Genomic DNA, 17102 nt, shown 5'->3' with positions numbered 1-17102 from the left:
CTAAAACTAGTTAGAACAAACCCCGAATTTTATACAGAGATTTTCAGAAAAGTAAAAACTTTAAGGGGTTAAATACATGTACATCGTCAAAAAAGTCAGAGGTTAGTATGAGCGCACACTTCAACTTTTTTTAAAATTCTTTTTTTCAGGGCATTAAAATACACATTTTCACCTACTAACAAAACAAATTTGAAGATATTTGGTTGCATCATTACCGAGATATAGCAATTTCATGTTAGCAGTTTCATAAAATGGGTGCCACTGTTTTGACCAAATCTGCTCAAAATTTTGGTGAAGACTCGTTAAACCAATTCCGTGTGCATGACGAAGCCCGATTTTCAAAAAGTTTATTTTAAAAAAAGATAAAAATATTTTTGTGTATTTCTTATAAAAAATCGTAAGTTTTTGATTTTAGTATTTTTTTAAAGAGCAAATTTAAAAAAAAATGGGCTCCGTCTTGAGAGTCTTCAGCCAGTTTAGTCCATCCCATCTCGAGATATCATGGCACCCGTAAATCAACTCGGGGTTTAGAGAAAACCGGCAATTTTTAGCTTAAATCGCCTCTTAAATCGTCTCTTACTCATTTTAATCATGAAATATCTTCATGAAACTTTCAGGAGTGATTAATAATCATCTTTTGAATAGATTTAACAAATATTCTGTATAATTTTTTCTCCGGTTTTCTACATGTATGTAACCCCTTAACAAATAATCAAATTTAACCGAATTAGACCTCCTAGACCCACCTTCAAGTATACCTATGTGGGATGTTGATCAAAAAATTGTCACTCGATTATCTCGACATTTTTCAGTACGGTTGTTTAGCATGGCAAATTGAATCGAAAAACGCTTTTAAAACATTTTTTTAAACAAAAAAAAATAATAAAAGCGTTTTTGATTCAGTTTGGAAATCAGAGAAATTTCCTGGAAAATGGTCAAAATTTATTTTTTTCTGAAAAAATCTTCAAATAAAATCCGGTTTTGGTGCTGATTATTTTTTGACAGCTGAAACACCCGCTTACCTTATCAAATCTATTTGCCTTGACCCACAAGATTGTTTTGTTTCCTTAAGGTCATTTCATCCATTTGACAGTACTTCTAACCTTCAAGTTGTCAACTAGATTGGTAACCCTCAGAAACATTTATTAGCAAATTCAATACCATTCTTCAAAGCGATTAATTCAAAAGCCAATAAAGAAAATCAGCTGAGCCGAAGCGTTGCTTCAAAATTGTGGGAAAAACTGTTCACCAGTATTAAATTGAAACTGACTCGCTGGCGAGCGATTGGTCCAACTTTAAGCTGCTGTAAACAGAGTCAGAGTCGGCCACCGTTAAACTGGGTTACTCAATTAGTGTTCAGTGTGCGGGAAAGGGTAATTAATAAAATCTGCTATTCGCGGAATAAATGCGAGTGTTTTGTGCAAATTCAGCGAAAATGTAAAGTGACATTCGGAAATTGTGGTGGCATTTTTTTACAGTGTATAACCTCACAAACCGCCTGCTCATAGCGAGTGGTCAATTTCATCAGCCGTTTTCCCGAGGGCCAATCTATAAATAGTAACCGCGTGTGTGTGTGAGTGCATTTGTAGAGCATCTATTGGTTCATATTCAACACAAACAGACACAGTCGCTTCTGGTTTCAGCTGCATAGATTTATAGTCGCGATTTTTGCGTTAAAAAAACAATTTTGAGCAGGTGCTCAAGACCGTGTAAACGTCAGTTGACAAGTGTTTTAAATGTCAAATTTTGCCACAATAATGCTCTGAACTGTCAGTCTATGGTCAAAGGAGGCTGCGAGCTACGCGCGCGCGTCCCCTTAAGGAAAATTCCTCACCACCGCTTCGATTTCCCACCTCGCCTACTTGGATGTGTGCGCACTTCAACGCAGCACAGCACACATGTGTGCTGATGTTGTGTGTTATTATCATTATTATAGGTTATGTCTCCATCGACGGTGGCACGAGCTTGAACGGAATCGAGCACCACCACTGCTGACCCACAATGGCCATTCAAACGGTGATCCTTTTATGCTGCTCTCCTTCTCTGCTGGCCATCTAGCTACTGACCGGAAATTGACCTAATAAAATCAAATGATTGATTGGGCGCTCGACTTGATTTGTTGGAGAAGCCGTACGCCGACTAATGAAGGAAATGTCATCCGCGTTGAGTTGACTCGGGAAGCGTACGGAAATTGATTTATTGACGTATGAATGTATCAATTTGGAGTTGATTAAACTTTAAAGCGATTGTTGGTTACTTCCTGTGAGCGTGTACTGCGACAACTGTCAAAAAAGGCGTACACTGAGGAAAATTTTACCGTCAGATTCATGAGAATTAAATTATTTTCGACGAATCATCATTCTGCTGTACGTTGCAGCTTTGGTCCAGCCATTCCAGTGGATTCCGTATCCGCCAGGTTTCGGTTGGAACAATCCGTTGAGGTTACTGAAAGTAAACACCAGGAATTAAATCGTTTACAAACAAACACCCCAACAAATACCCACTTGAAAACGCACGAGTTGTACCACCACCCTCCCAAATAGTGCTGGGCACAGTTCCTGCTCCAGTTGTCATTATCGCTGTCCACCGTGGTAAACTTCATGCCCCCACTGTTACCCATACAATCCCCCATGGTTCCACCATAATCGCCCAGCTCCGCCAACTGGTACTTCCCGCCCTCCTCGTCGACCTCAAACCGATCGTACCTCGCCCACCCATACTCCCCGGCCTCGTTTTTCAGCTCCACCATCAGCTCAAACTCACCGCCGCTGCGCGTAATTTGACTAATCGGCTCCAGCCCGAGCCAAAATTCGCCAAAGCTCGCCATCGCGCCAAATCCGTTCCGGTACTCGGTCCAGTTACGGTTAAAGTCGACCGAGCCGTCAAAGCGCTGCTGGATCACGAGCCAGGTGCCGTGGGACAGGGTGACACCGCACAGAACGGGGATCGGGGCGGGCGCCGTTGGTGACAGGGTGGGGAGCTTCAGCTGGAAAATTCCGGTCGAGGGGGCGTCTCGGCAGGTGGTGATGGTGCTGGATTGAGGGGAATACATTTCATCATCAAGACAAAATTAAATTAAATCAAGAATTTTTCAAAACAAGCGAAATTTCGTGCTACAGGCTTTGTTTAAAAAAATATTGTGGGTAAACTCTCGTCAACGTGTATTGTTGTCAACAAAAAGCTGAGCTCCATAAAATTTTGACAGTTCCCGAAATCCATATTTTTAGATTTTCTTTGTGTTTGTGTTTAGCTATTGAAAAGTGCTTTCTTGGAAAAGCGCTCCGCTTTGGAAGTACATATAGCCTTTTTGAGTTCAGTTCTAAGACGACATCATCATTTTTAATTTTTTTAATAGTACCCATGAATGTCCATATCTGAAAATATTTCTTTTAATAAAAAGAATTTGTTTTATTTTTTTATTATCTGTTAATTTTTTGAAGAAGTTTTCAAAGTGTTACCAAAACTACACAAACCTTGACACTAACATTAAAAATGCCGATATCTCTGGAGCTAATGGTCATATTATGCATGTCAAAAAATGACTCATTCATAAAATGTTCTGATCTCTTTGGCAAAAAAAACAAAAACCTTAACCAATTTAAAAATTCAAGACCTTTTTGAAAAAAAATATGTTATAGAAATTTAAGGAAATTAAGATTTTTAAAGATATATCAACAAATTTGTAGAGAATTTTGAAAGATTTAATCAAAATATCGATGCACCTTTCAAAAAACTGTAAAAAAAATAAGAAATTTAGTAGAAATTGTACAGAAATTATGAAGAAACTATCAAGAATTGTTCAAATAGCTAAACACTTTTTTAAAATTAAATAAAAATTGTAAACTTAAAAAAATAACAGAAATTAAAAAAAATACGAATTCAATAAAAATTTTACATACATTAAAAAAAAGGTTGAAAAAAAAAAGAAACGTAAATAAATTTCAATGAAAATAAAAAAAATGTTTCGAAAACTTTTTTTTTATTTTAAGAAAAAGAGAAATTTAAAAATTATTTTAAAGACCTTTTAAATAAATTTAACAACATTGAAGCAATTTTTAAGGAATCTCAAAACAAATTTAAAGAAATTTTAAAAAAGTTTCAAAGAAATTTGAAAACAGTGAACGTTTTAAAATTTTAAAGTTAAACTTAAAACAAATTTCAAAAGAATTTTTTGAAATATAATTTAAAATTTTAAACAAATTTAAAAAATTTAATTAAATTTTAAAAGAAATTTTAAAAGAAATTTTTCGAAATTTTAAAGAAATTTTGAAGAAATTTAAAAGAAATTTTAAATTTGTAATTTGAAAGAAATTTTAATGAAACTTTGAAGAAATTTTAAAGAAACTTAAAAAATTTTAAAAGAAATTTAAAATATTTTTTTGAGAAATTTAAAAGAAATATAACAGAAATTTAAAAGTAGTTTAAAAGTAATTTAAAAGTAATTTTAAAATGATTTAAAAGAAATTTAAAAGAAACTTAAAATGATTTTTAAATTTTTTAATAAAATTTCAAAAAAAACTAAACAAGTAAAGAAATTTAAAAGAAAGTTAAAGAAAAATAATAAAATATCGAAATTTGAAAGAAACGTAAAGAAATTTTGAAGAAGTTTAAAAAAAAATCAAATTCAATTGTAAAGAAATTTTAACGAAATTTAATGAAATTTTATTTTTTTTTTAAAGAAATTTTAAAGACATTTTCAAAAATAATATTAAAGAAATTTCAAAGAAATTTTAAAGAAATTTCAAAGAATTTTTTAAAGGATTTAAGAAAGTTTAAGTTTAAATTTTAAGAATTAAAGAAATTAAAAAAAAATAACTTAAACAAATTAATGAAATTTTATTGTTATTTTTTAAAGAAATTTTAAAGAAATTATAAGGCTGGTACAAATATTTTTAAAAGCTTTTGTCTCCCCCACTCCCCCTTCAAAATTGGCCCAAAAATCAGGGGGCAAAATAAATATTTTTACAATAAACTTCAAAATTTTAATGAAAATTCAAGTGCAACCAGCTGGAATCAAATTAAAATACATTCTCCTGCGTTTAAAAACATTTTTAGCATGTTTGGGTTTATTAAAAAATCTTAAGATTTTTTGAAAATTTTCGATGCAAAATCTTTTTTTTTCGATACAATTTTTGTTTTTGTCAGATCTTAGATTTTTTGAAAACTAATGATTGCAAAACAACTGAACTAGTGTAAAATGCATTTTAAAATACTTTTTTCATTTAAATGTGAAGACTATGGCTTGTTATTTAAATTTATATATTTTTTTTATTTTTTTGCCCCCCCCCCCCCCCCTTGACCTCGGCCAGGGCCGAAGGACAAAAACTTTTTTAAATATTTGCATCGGCCTAAAGAAATAAAAAAAAATTAAAAGAAAATTTTAAGAAATTTTAAAGAAATTTTAAAGAAATTTTAAAGAAATTTTAAAGAAATTTTAAAGAAATTTTAAAGAAATTTTAAAGAAATTTTATAGAAATTTTTAATTAAAAAAAAGGAAATTTAAAGAAATTTTATAGCAATTTTTAAAGAAATTTTTAAAGAAATTTCAAAGATATTTTAAAGAAATTTAAAAAAATTAAAGCAATTTTAGAGAAATTTTTTATTAAATTTTAATGAAATTTCAAAGAAATTTTGAAGAAATTTTAAAGAATTTTTAAAGAAATTTTAAAGAAATTTTAAAGAAATTTTAAAGAAATTTTAAAGAAATTTTAAAGAAATTTTAAAGAAATTTTAAAGAAATTTTAAAGAAATTTTAAAGAAATTTTAAAGAAATTTTAAAGAAATTTTAAAGAAATTTTTGAGAAATTTTAAAGAAATTTCAAAGAAAATTTAAAGAAATTTTTAAAGAAATTTTTAAAGAAATTCTTAAAGAAATTTCAAAGATATTTTAAAGAAATTTTAAAAAAATTTAAGCAATTTTAGAGAAATTTTTTATTAAATTTTAATGAAATTTCAAAGAAATTTTGAAGAAATTTAAAAAAAATTAAAGAATTTAAAGAAATTTAAAGAAATTTTAAAGATATTTTAAAGAAATTTTAAAGAAATTTTAAAGAAATTTCAAAGAAATTTTAATTTTTCTATTTTTGCTCGCCGAGCATTTTTACTTTCTTTGTTTAGATTGATATTTTTTGGCGAAAAATAACACAATTTTTAAGCGTTTTTTCTTACGTTTCGGCAAATTCCTTCGGGAAGTCGCGTGGTTTTGCCTTTCTTACTAGTACTTTTATAAAATGTGTTCAAAGTACACACATGCGACTGCCGGTGGGTCAAAGAAATTTTGAAGTAATTTTAAACAAATTTTAAAAAAAATTTAAAAAAAACGAAATTTCAAAGAAATTTTAAGGAATTTGAATTATTTTTTTAAGAAATTGGAAAGATTTTTTTATAAAGAAATAAAAAAATAATAATTTAAATTTTATTTCATTTAATTTTGCATAAGAAAAAAAATAAAAAAAAAACAAAGAAAATCTAAATAAATTTTAAAGGACCCAGGAATAAATTCATCTTGAAATATTTGAGATTATTTAAAAAAATAAAGATCATATCATTTTTAAGAATCATTAAAAAAAATTACAGAGCATTTTAAAAAAATTAAAGAAAATTATTTAAATCAAATAAATTAAGGAAAATAAATTAAAGAAAATAAATTAAATATTAAATAAAACTTACTTTAAAAATTAAAAGAAAGTGTAAAAAAATATAATATCAAGATTCTTTCAAAAAATTACAATGAAATTTTAATAACATTTTTTAAAGAAAAGTTAAAAAAGTACAAAAAAAAATTAAAATCATTTTGAAAATTGAAAAAAAAATTGATCAAATTTGAAGTTTTATAGATCTTTTGATATTTTTTTTTATTTTTTGGACCATTTTTTAAAAAAGAGTCAAAAAATTTAAGTACGCTCAAACCTCGATGGTTTATCGCAAATTGTTGTCAAACGAACGGGGTCACTTTTTAGTTTGACACCCCTTTTACACGGAGTTCACACACACTACCAACCGTTTGTTTTGTGTAAAAATGACAGTTCGTCACTTTTCAGTTTGACTTTGACCAACCAACTGGGTAGAAACGTCAAAAGTCAAACGAAAAAGTGACCAACCACCGGGTTATTTTAAAAATCTATTAAGAAGGTTATGATTTGGAATTTTGAAAGTTTTTGAAGAAATCGTAGAAATTTTGAAGAGATATTGAAGAAAATAACGAAATTAAATTTGAAATAATAAGAATTCTGTGAAATTTTAAATTGAAATTTGAAAGAAATGTTTGATGTTGCTTTGATAAGTGGCGCTTTCTAGTACCGTAATCTGGGGTTAATCGGGACTACAGTCTGAATAGGGACAGCAGTTTTTAGAGCACTTAAAGCTTTTAAATTTGGAAATGGATGTACACATTTTGTTGGCCTGAGTCTGCTCTAACCGAAACCAGCCAGAAAAATCAAAATATTGTGCTCTAACATGGTAAAAACTGCTGTCCCAATTCGCCCCATGTGTCCCGATTGACCCCAGTTTACGGTACCTGAAAACAAATTTTTCTTCATAAGAGTGTATCTTTCAAAATGCTAAAATGTGAAAAAATTGGGTTGAAACCAAAAATATCATTCTGTATGAAATAGCAAGCAAATAACTATAGAAACTCACCTGGCATTGTTCACAACTGCACCAGCGTCATCAATTTTATCCAGCCGATTCTGATGGTCCACTAGTGCCCCAGTTCGTTCCACCCCTTCTAGAAGTTCCAATATCCGTGTAACGTTTGCTGATAAATTTTCCATCCGCTCATCCGTTGCAAGCTGATTTTCTCCCACGATAGTCTCGAGCTTCTCAAAGAGTTGTGACACTCTGTTGATTTTTTTTTAATTTTAGAGATTTTTCGTGGTATGAATACAATTTTATAAAACTCACTTGTTTTCCAAATATTCCAACCGAAACTCAATCAATTCATAGCCAAACGGGCATTGTCCTGTACTGTCAGAAGCAATTGTAAGTTGTAAAAAAAGTAACGCGAAAAACGTTTGCAGGAGAATCATTTTGATTGCTGCAAGTAGCAACGAATATAGATTGCTCTCTGACCTACGATCGTGCAAGACTGATTTTATCACTTTTTTCTCAATCGGTTGAACTCGTTTAGTTGTGTTCTAACATTTTAAAGTAGCTTAAACAGGAAAAATGAAAATGATTTCGTCGTAATTTCAGTTTGTTTACTATTTAATAAATTATCCCAGGATTTTATGATTATTCGAAGACAAAGTACTCAAATAATCATTTAATTTAATTCCAAAATCCACAATCAAGTTCATCCTCCCTGTCGCATACATCGATGGCTAATCAAACAAATCCCGTATAAATCGAGCATAATCCAGCCGGCACATTCCAACATTCCAAGAGGAGAGTAAATCCCACTTAACACCACTTTATCAAAGCTTCAATTTCTCACCCCCCGCAAGTTTCGGCGCTGTGGTTGAGTTCCCAATCAACTCGAACCCTTTCGAAAGTTTCGTCGAGCAGTGCAAGTGCAGTGGAAAGATCGGCACCACACTGCTCCTCGTAAGTCGAACGTCGAGTTGACATTATGGCATGAGTTTTTGGGTAATTTTGGAACATTTTGGTGATTTTAAATTAACTTAAATAATCTGTTATGGATTTAAAAAACGAAAAAAAAAAATTCTAAAGTTGATCAAACGTCAAATTACCCCAACTGATAAAGTCTTTTATGCAAACTCAATATGTGCAGTTCATACTTCACACACAGTGTGAAAGTTCTTCTTCCTGAATCATTCGGTTGTTCTTGGCACCGCCCGCATCACTCCATTGAAACTCGGCTCGGCTGAGGAGCACACCCTGCTTAATCGATGCACAAAACGCAAATTATTTGCACTCTGCTACGGCGTCCCAGCAGTCGTCTCCAGACATTTCGAAGTCGTTGTGCCAGTGCCAGCCCCAGAAACGGAACTGTCTTGCTGCACCGGAATATCTTGCCCCCCCGAGATGAAAGTGGGGGGAAATCGATGATTTTATGCTCTTACAAAGTGTGGCAGGGCGGTGACGACCCTTGAAACTTTCTAAAAAATCTCCAAGGCAAAAGAAAATAAAACATTAAAAAATGGAAGCTCTCTGTCCTGAACTGACATTTTTGAGTCTTGTTTACAGCGGCACAACCCGAGCAGACGGAAATATTGTACGATTAGTTCCTAGCTGGACACGGTCACTGGAAACGACCGGCGACTCAGTGACCGACGAAATAGGCGGCGGGCCAGATGCGGGCATAAAAATGTCAAAATCTCTTCCCCCCTCACTTCGTCTCACCATCCAGCTGCAGCTTTGTTGACAAACAAACGGAGCACGCGGTCGCATGATGGCGGCATCGAGCCAGAATTAGGGGTGATCATGTGATTAAGAATGAAAGTTTTTTCAAGAAAAATAATATTTTTCCGACCGAATAAAAAAATTGCGAGCATGTTCAAACAATTATTCCTGATGTCGGAGAAGTGATAAAAAAGCAAAATTTTAATCCTTAATTTTTCTATAAATTGATTTTTTTCACTCCAACTGGGAACCCCTAGGTCTATCCACGACCGTTTCCAATGACCGTGAGAAGATGCCAGAAAATCCAGCTACGAGCTAAATCCACAATAACTTGGGAAGGTCAGTTTTTGATATTGTGAGAAGATCGAAATATGTTATTGGGATGATCGGATTAGTTGTTAAAATAACAAAAATCAATAACAAAGATTTTTTCGAAGAATAACTTAAACTGTTATTATGTTGTTATTGCAATAAAAAACCAATAACACAGAAGGAATCATGAAGGAATAACAAGATTTGTTATTTTGTGCGGAGAGGTGGAGCAGCATAATAACAAAAAATGTTATTGAACTGGTATGTCTCCATAACAAAAAAAAGTTATTGTTTTGGTTTATTTGTAATTTGCAAATAAACCTGCAGTTGCCATAACTCCTCTGTACTAGTCAGGGCTGCAGAGTCGGGTACCTCCAAGCGACTTTGAATCCATACTTTGAAGACAACTCCGACTCTGGATGCAGGATATGAGGTCAACGACGACTTCAGCTCTCCAAAAATACCCGACTTCACAGATTCCGACTCCAAGTAAAAGTTGCTGAAAATTAGATGAATCCGATGCAGTCTCCGAGGTCTGACTCCAGCTCGAACTTCAACGTCAGCTCCGACTTGCTGACTCTGTGAAAATAATAACAGTTTTTGTTATTCACACTTCAAAAATTCTCAATAAATAAATCAATTCCGTTAGGGAATATAACCAAATTTAAAAAAAAGAACTCTCAAAAGTTAATTTTATCGGATTAATTTCAGCTTGAAACCCCATTTCATGGTGAAAAAAAATGATCCCGATGAAATTGGTCAAAATTATTTCATAGTTCTAGCCAATTTTAGTAAAATCCCTTAGGGGGTATATCAAACAATTAAAAAAATCAACTTTCAAAATTTCAACTTTTTAGAATAATAATAATAATAGAATGACCCTGACGAAATTGGTCAAAATTATCCCATAGTTCTAACCATTTTAAACAAAGTTTTTTAGGGGGTATATCAAATAATAAAAAAAATCAGCTTTCAAAATTTCAACTTTTCAGAATAATTTTAGCTTAAGGACCCCATTTCATGGCCAAAATAATGACCCTAACGAAATTGGTCAAAATTATCCCATAGTTCTAACCATTTAAACAAAGTCCTAATAATATCAAATAATAAAAAAAAAATCAACTTTCAAAATTTCAACTTTTTAAATAATTATAGCTTAAGGACCCCATTTCATGACCAAAATAATGACCCTAACGAAATTGGTCAAAATTATCCCATAGTTCTAACCATTTAAACAAAGTCCTAATAATATCAAATAATAAAAAAAAATCAACTTTCAAAATTTTAACTTTTCAGAATAATTTTAGCTTAAGGACTCCATCTCATGGCCAAAATAATGATCCCGACGAAAGTAGACAAAATTATCCCAAAGATCTAAACATATTTAACAAAAGAAAAAATAATAACAGATTGAGTTATGGACACTTAAAAACTTTTCCATTTGTGCGATTTATGGCATTTTTTTTTTCTAAGTCAGTATACCGAACGAATAACAAATTTTGTTATTAGAAGAGTTTTTGAAATGTATAACATTTCCTCTTATTAGCGTGTTATTAAACATTTTCAATATAATATCACTTCAATACCAAATTTTGATATTATATCAGAAACTATTATTATGTTTTCTTCTTGAAGTTGAACTTCAGGATAAAATAATAACACTTTTTGTTATTCTAACAGGATTTATTATTGAAATATTATTAATTTTGTTAAAACCGTCTGCCCGGGAAGCTGGGGTAGACTGGTATTCACCTCCTAGGGCTGTACTATGATTCTATATCTCTTACCTTTTGAGCTAATAAATAATACTGATTGACTTTTTTTTAATTAAAATTATTTTACTAAAAAGGAAAAAAAAATAAATAAATATAACCAATTTTTTGATAAAGATAATCAATATTATTTGAAAAATATGAAGAAAAAAAACCAAACTGCAATGCAAATTTTGTTTCAAGTTTTTGTTCTCTTCGTCAACAATTTCTCAAAAAAATGAGGGGACAAACTAAAAATATTGCCAAAAACTTTATTGTTTTCCTTCAAACAAAAAGTAAAACCTAATGAAAATTATTCACAATCCTACGATAAAAAAGAAAGAATACATCATTTTAAATTTATTTTCAAATTTAGAATTTTGAGAATACAGAGCGATACAAACCGTTGGAATTTAGGTAAAAATATTTACATGAATTCATTGATATTTTGCAATTTTCTGATATAACGATGTTGTTCAAAATTTCAAAAATCAAGCTTATTTTTATATTTTAGTTTTTTTGTCCACTTTTACGTTATTTGTTCTTAAACTTATTGACAATTCTGTTTCGATGTTTTTTTTTGTTATTTTCAACACATTTAGTTTTTCCAAAAACTTTAATTCTATTTTTTAATATTGTTTTATATTTAGTGTTTGTATGAGCAAATCAGAAATTATTTGTATTTATTTATCACAGGATTTTTTGTTGTTCTCCAATCTTTGTGCTGCATCAAATTAATGTATTTTTAAATGATTTCAGCTGATTGTACTTAAATTTCCATTGAAATTTTGAAGTTTTTTGAAAAAAAAATAATATTTTTTTGCCCCCTGATTTTTGGGCCAAATTTGAGGAGGGGGGGGAGACAAAAACTTTAAATAAAATTTGTACCAGATTTATGTTTTATTAACAAATATTAGTATACTTACAAACAGTTAGGAAACGAGTATTCCGAGCAGACGGTTATAATTTGGGAATAACATATTTTGATATTTTAAAATAGTAGGCCAATAACATTTTATATTATTCATAACACGATTTGTTATTCACCGTTATTTTGTTATTTAGATTGTTATTGTAATAACAGACTAATAACATTTTTAGTTATTCTTCGAACAAATCTTTGTTAATGTTTTTTGTTATTTTAACAACTAATCCGATCATCCCAATAACAGTTGGAGTTATTCCTTCATAACGAAAAATCTTATTCCAAAGTTATTTTGGCTTTCAACCAATATCAGACCAATAACAAATTTTGTTATGATAACATAAACTGTTATTAAACTCTTATGATGATTTTATGCTCTTACAAAGTGTGGCAGGGCGGTGACGACCCTTACAAAGTTTGTGCGTCCAAAAGGTTTTGACTTCATTCTATAAATCGGGAAAAACTTTTGAATTTTCAAACTCTATACAAACCTCTAACAAATTAATACTTTAAAATCATAAAAAGTGGTTGAATTCACGGTTTCAAAGCCTTCTTTCACAAATTGACATTCTTGAGTCTTGTTTACAGCGGCACATGCTAACATGTCATCGAAGACTGGTATTCACCACGAAGGGTACCACATATCTTACCTTTTTAGCTTTTGAATAAGTTGATTGACTGCTTTTAAAAGCAAAGTAAACATTACAAGAAGTTCATAATAATCAATGGAGTTCAACACTCCAAAAACTGTTTAGAAAATCTGCAAAACAAGCTTGATAAACAAATGAAAGATTTCTGCTCATAACTGCCATTCTTGTGTCTTGTTTACAGTGGCACAAGCAGATTTTTCGAAGACCGGTATCCACCATGCAGGGCAGTACAATGGTTGTAGTCTCTTACCTTTTTAACTAAAGAATAAATCTCATTGACTTCTTTCAGAACAAAGTAATTCTTAAAATATGGCCGAATGAGAAGTTCCGTCCTGGGTGCCGAATAGTGGCCTGCCAAGTGGTCTCAATTTGAATTGTCAAAGTGGAACCGATTTACTGTTCGCACAACGGTATCAAGTATTGCAATCGTTCACTCGAAATAATTGTTGTTTTTATTTTGCCAAGAATGAGAATTCGGTGACGGCGGAAGTTTTGCATACCCTAAGCCGAGGTCAACAAATCTTAAGAAGTTAAAAAACAAACAAATTGCAAAACAGATCTCACCAGCGTAAAAAACTATGTCACGTTTGAGCTTGAACAAAGCCTCCTGCTTTGTTTATGTGTACATTTGAAATGCAGCTGTAAATACTGGGGATCATTCGAAAATCACGTTACGCATTCGCTCTTTTCAGCACCCAGCGTCGAACTGGACAACAAATCAACAGGAAACATTTTTTTAAGGGATATTTTTTGGAAATTTCTTGGACAAGCATTAATTTTCCGGCACTTCTTTTTTTTAAAGAGAAAAAATATTATTCGAAACGTATTTTAAAAAAATTAAAAATGTGCAAAATGCATTTAACAGCAAATTTTTCAAAATCCCCTCTCCCTTCCCTTCTTTTGATAAAAATCATTTAAAGCGACCAAAATTTTGTTCCTGGCATGCTTTTTATCACTTTATACCTACTGAAATAAAACCTAGTTCTTTAGGACCCAATTGAATTTTTTGCTTCCAAAAATTGCAATAAAGCCAAATTTATGAGATTATAAAAATCACTGTTTATTTAGTTTGACTCAACATATACGGAATGTTTGTTAAATTAGACAAATAGACAATTAGATCTTAAATTAAAATATTTTTAAAATATTGAAAAGTAACATTTTTGAAGTGCAGAGTTCTTAAAACGCTTTTCAATGCTTTAAACACGATTTTTCTGAGATATTGTGAGATTTAAACCGACTAGAGGTTTGAGGCTGTAAAAGGTGTCTTAAACCATCGGCCATTATTCGGCCATATTTGTTGAGAAAAGCATCAAAATCTTGATTCAGAATGATTAGGGGAAATCTACCCATTTTAATCCTAATAAGCGGTCGTGTTTGAATGATGCTGGATAATCTAAAGTCTCCCTTGAATTTTACTAAAACCAAATACACCAACGAGTAGAGCAAGTTTTTGTGAACATTTCTGTTTATTTTCACTTTCACTAAAAGTTATTCTATTTCTTTACCAAGCATTTAACAAAAAAAATTCCCAAGGGTATTCTAATCGAGGCGAATGCATTGGGCCACGCCCATTTTTCTAATATCGGCTTAGTTCTTTTTTCTTCCAACGCTCTGTCTAGTGTTGCCATTTGCGCTGACAGTTCAAACGAACACTCACGAAAAGTGGCATTTATAGGGAAAGTTTCCTGGCATCGCTGGCTGTGCTGCTGGTGGTGTTGACGGCCAGCCTTTGTTCTTTTTTGCCTTCGTCTCTCGCTCGGTTTTCTTCAGCCTTCGAGTGGAATGCAAAGTGAAAATTGAAACGACAAACGACTTGGCGCGTTTGTTTTTTTGATAGCGCTTGCTAATTTATTACATTTTTCGGGATTATTCTTCAAGTGAGTGCCTTACTAATGATCAAAAGAACATGTTGCCGGTAGTTGGAAGCAATTTCATATCTTAAGCGCCGTGAAAAAGTAAGCGAAAGTGAAAAGTTAGTTTTGGCGATATTCATTAAGCGTTTGAGGGATTCTCGTGTGTGTCACTGTGTGTGCCAACAAAATGATGAGAAGTGGTCTCGCAAAATACAAATTATGATCAAAAGTGCATTAAATGTGATCTTTTTGGCCAGTAAGTGGCATACATTTGCGTGCTTACTCGAGGCGGTGCTGTTGCTGGTAAGTTTATAGCCCAAATAGTATTTTTGGAGCTTTAATCGAGCATCAAACTCTCCATATGACGAAGATAGGTGTTTGATTGGAAAGGGTAGATTTCCCCTAAGTCAATAAAAAATCATATTGACAAATTTGTGGAGTATTTTTTTCGTTCCTTTTTTGATTTTTTCCCCATAAATTTACAGCTCTTGGGTCGCCAACCAAATCTTTAAAATGGAAAACGCCTCCCACCCTCAACTCCTGGCAAAGCCAAAAGGAATGGAAGAGATTTGTGCGGCTGACGGTTTTGTGGTTTTGAACAGGAACGAACGGGTTTCCTCGAGTCTTCGCCGAGAAGTTGCGGGCATCTCCTCCCGTCGTCTTCGGTGAGTGGATTAAAATTACTGGGTATCGGTTTAATTTTGAATAAAGTGCAAATCTTGACTGAATTTGAATGATTTTAACGCGTCGATTCGTTTCAGTGCCAACTCCGACAACTTTGGCATGCCACGTGGGTAGCCTACCCACCGGGCTATTCCGGTCGTCATGATTCAAAATAGCTTTAATGCCCCGATGGCGAAGCTTCTATGTTGGCCGTTTATGAAAAGGAAAAGTGTAATTCTACCACTCTGGTCGCGCCAGAATCCAGGTCGGAATTCCGGAGCATGATGCTTCTTTAGCGATGCATATAGCTCGTGCGGATCATAGCGGCAACAAGGTGGCAGCACACTGTCTCGTCAAGTAGGCCCTGCAGGTGCGGCCAACGCTGTCATCCAAGGAGGCTTGCCGGCGGCCATATTGCATTTCCCACCCTGGCAAGGCTTGCTGTGATGGAGAAGGTTATGTTTGCGTTGAATCTCTTGGTGCTCTTGGTGAGATTGTGTCAACAACAGCTGAAAAGAGGGTTGCGGGTGGGTGGACTTTAAACAAAGTAGGCTTGGTGGTGACTTGCTGGCAGGGCCTCAAGGGTATGGACACGTGGGAAAGGTGCCGTACGTTTCTATTATGTTCTTCTGGGGAGAATAATTACATATTAATGGGAGGGATTCAACGTTGATGATGAGCCTTGAAGGACAGCTGTGCCAAGTGGGGCAGAGTCTTCAACTAATTGACAGTTGGCAGATCAACCTTAGCTACTTTCGATAAGAAATTTGTCGGGCTGGCATAAATCAAAAATGGCATGACATCGAGCAAATTATCATAACCGGAGTGTTGTTAAAAGTGACAGCTCTTTGTTTTTTTCTCGTAAAAATCATGCACGCTGACGGGAAACAAGTCATTTTGACGAGTTTTTAGTGGTTAAACAATTCAATTCCTCAACCCCTCCAAAAACTATTAAACAGCGATAAAATTCAACCACACCGTTTGTTTCCAGCAACTTTATCATCTCCCCCAAGCTCTCTAAAACCAACATTTACGACGACGATGATGATGACGAGCAGCACGATGAAAATAATGGCCCCCGGAGAATGCGCGCGCCAAATCCCTCCCCCTCCCTTGAAACGGAGCTCGAACAGGAGAGGACATCACGGAAAAAAACGTTTTACCATTCAATTGACAATCTCTTCCATCATTCTCTGCTGGTACTGGGAATACTACTACACTACTTTTTGCAATTGCTTCCCTCCCAGCTGGTCCCCCCCCCCTTATAGTGGGTGGGCGGTGGTGCATTTCTATCCACTGATGGAATTCATCAACAAATTGCTGCTGCTGCTACGACTGCTCGAATGCTCTGAAACTATTATATAGTTTTCCCTCTTTTTCTGGGAGTGATAGGGGAGAGATGACAGATGTTGGAGAATTTAACTTGTTTTTCTATGAATTATTGTTAATTTATTTTGATGTTAAGGTGAAAATCAGAATTGATTTGTAGTATTTTTATTGTCTTTTTGACTATAGTCCCATTGAAACGAGCTGTCAAAATTGAAAAAAAAAACATTTGGTGGTCTATCATTGTCTATCAACCAAAAAAAAAAATCAGCAATTCAAACATGTTCTTAGGACTCAATTTACATTGAAAACAAGT

General features: G+C 33.0%; 1 protein-coding gene across 1 annotated transcript; it reads right to left on the bottom strand.

The window, feature by feature from the left end:
* Positions 1-2169: 2169 nt before the first annotated feature.
* On the bottom strand, positions 2170-8104 carry LOC120432250 (fibrinogen-like protein A). The gene is made up of 4 exons (XM_039597424.2): positions 7903-8104; positions 7639-7839; positions 2505-3032; positions 2170-2445 (listed from the first exon to the last, which is right to left on the bottom strand). Exons 1-4 carry the CDS (start codon positions 8025-8027, stop codon positions 2340-2342), a joined length of 960 nt encoding a protein of 319 aa, XP_039453358.1. The 5' UTR covers positions 8028-8104; the 3' UTR covers positions 2170-2339.
* Positions 8105-17102: the final 8998 nt, after the last annotated feature.

Source organism: Culex pipiens, chromosome 1 (genome assembly GCF_016801865.2).
Source record: "Culex pipiens pallens isolate TS chromosome 1, TS_CPP_V2, whole genome shotgun sequence".
Classification (NCBI taxonomy): Eukaryota; Metazoa; Arthropoda; class Insecta; order Diptera; family Culicidae; genus Culex; species Culex pipiens.
This window is presented reverse-complemented; position numbering and strand designations above follow the sequence as displayed.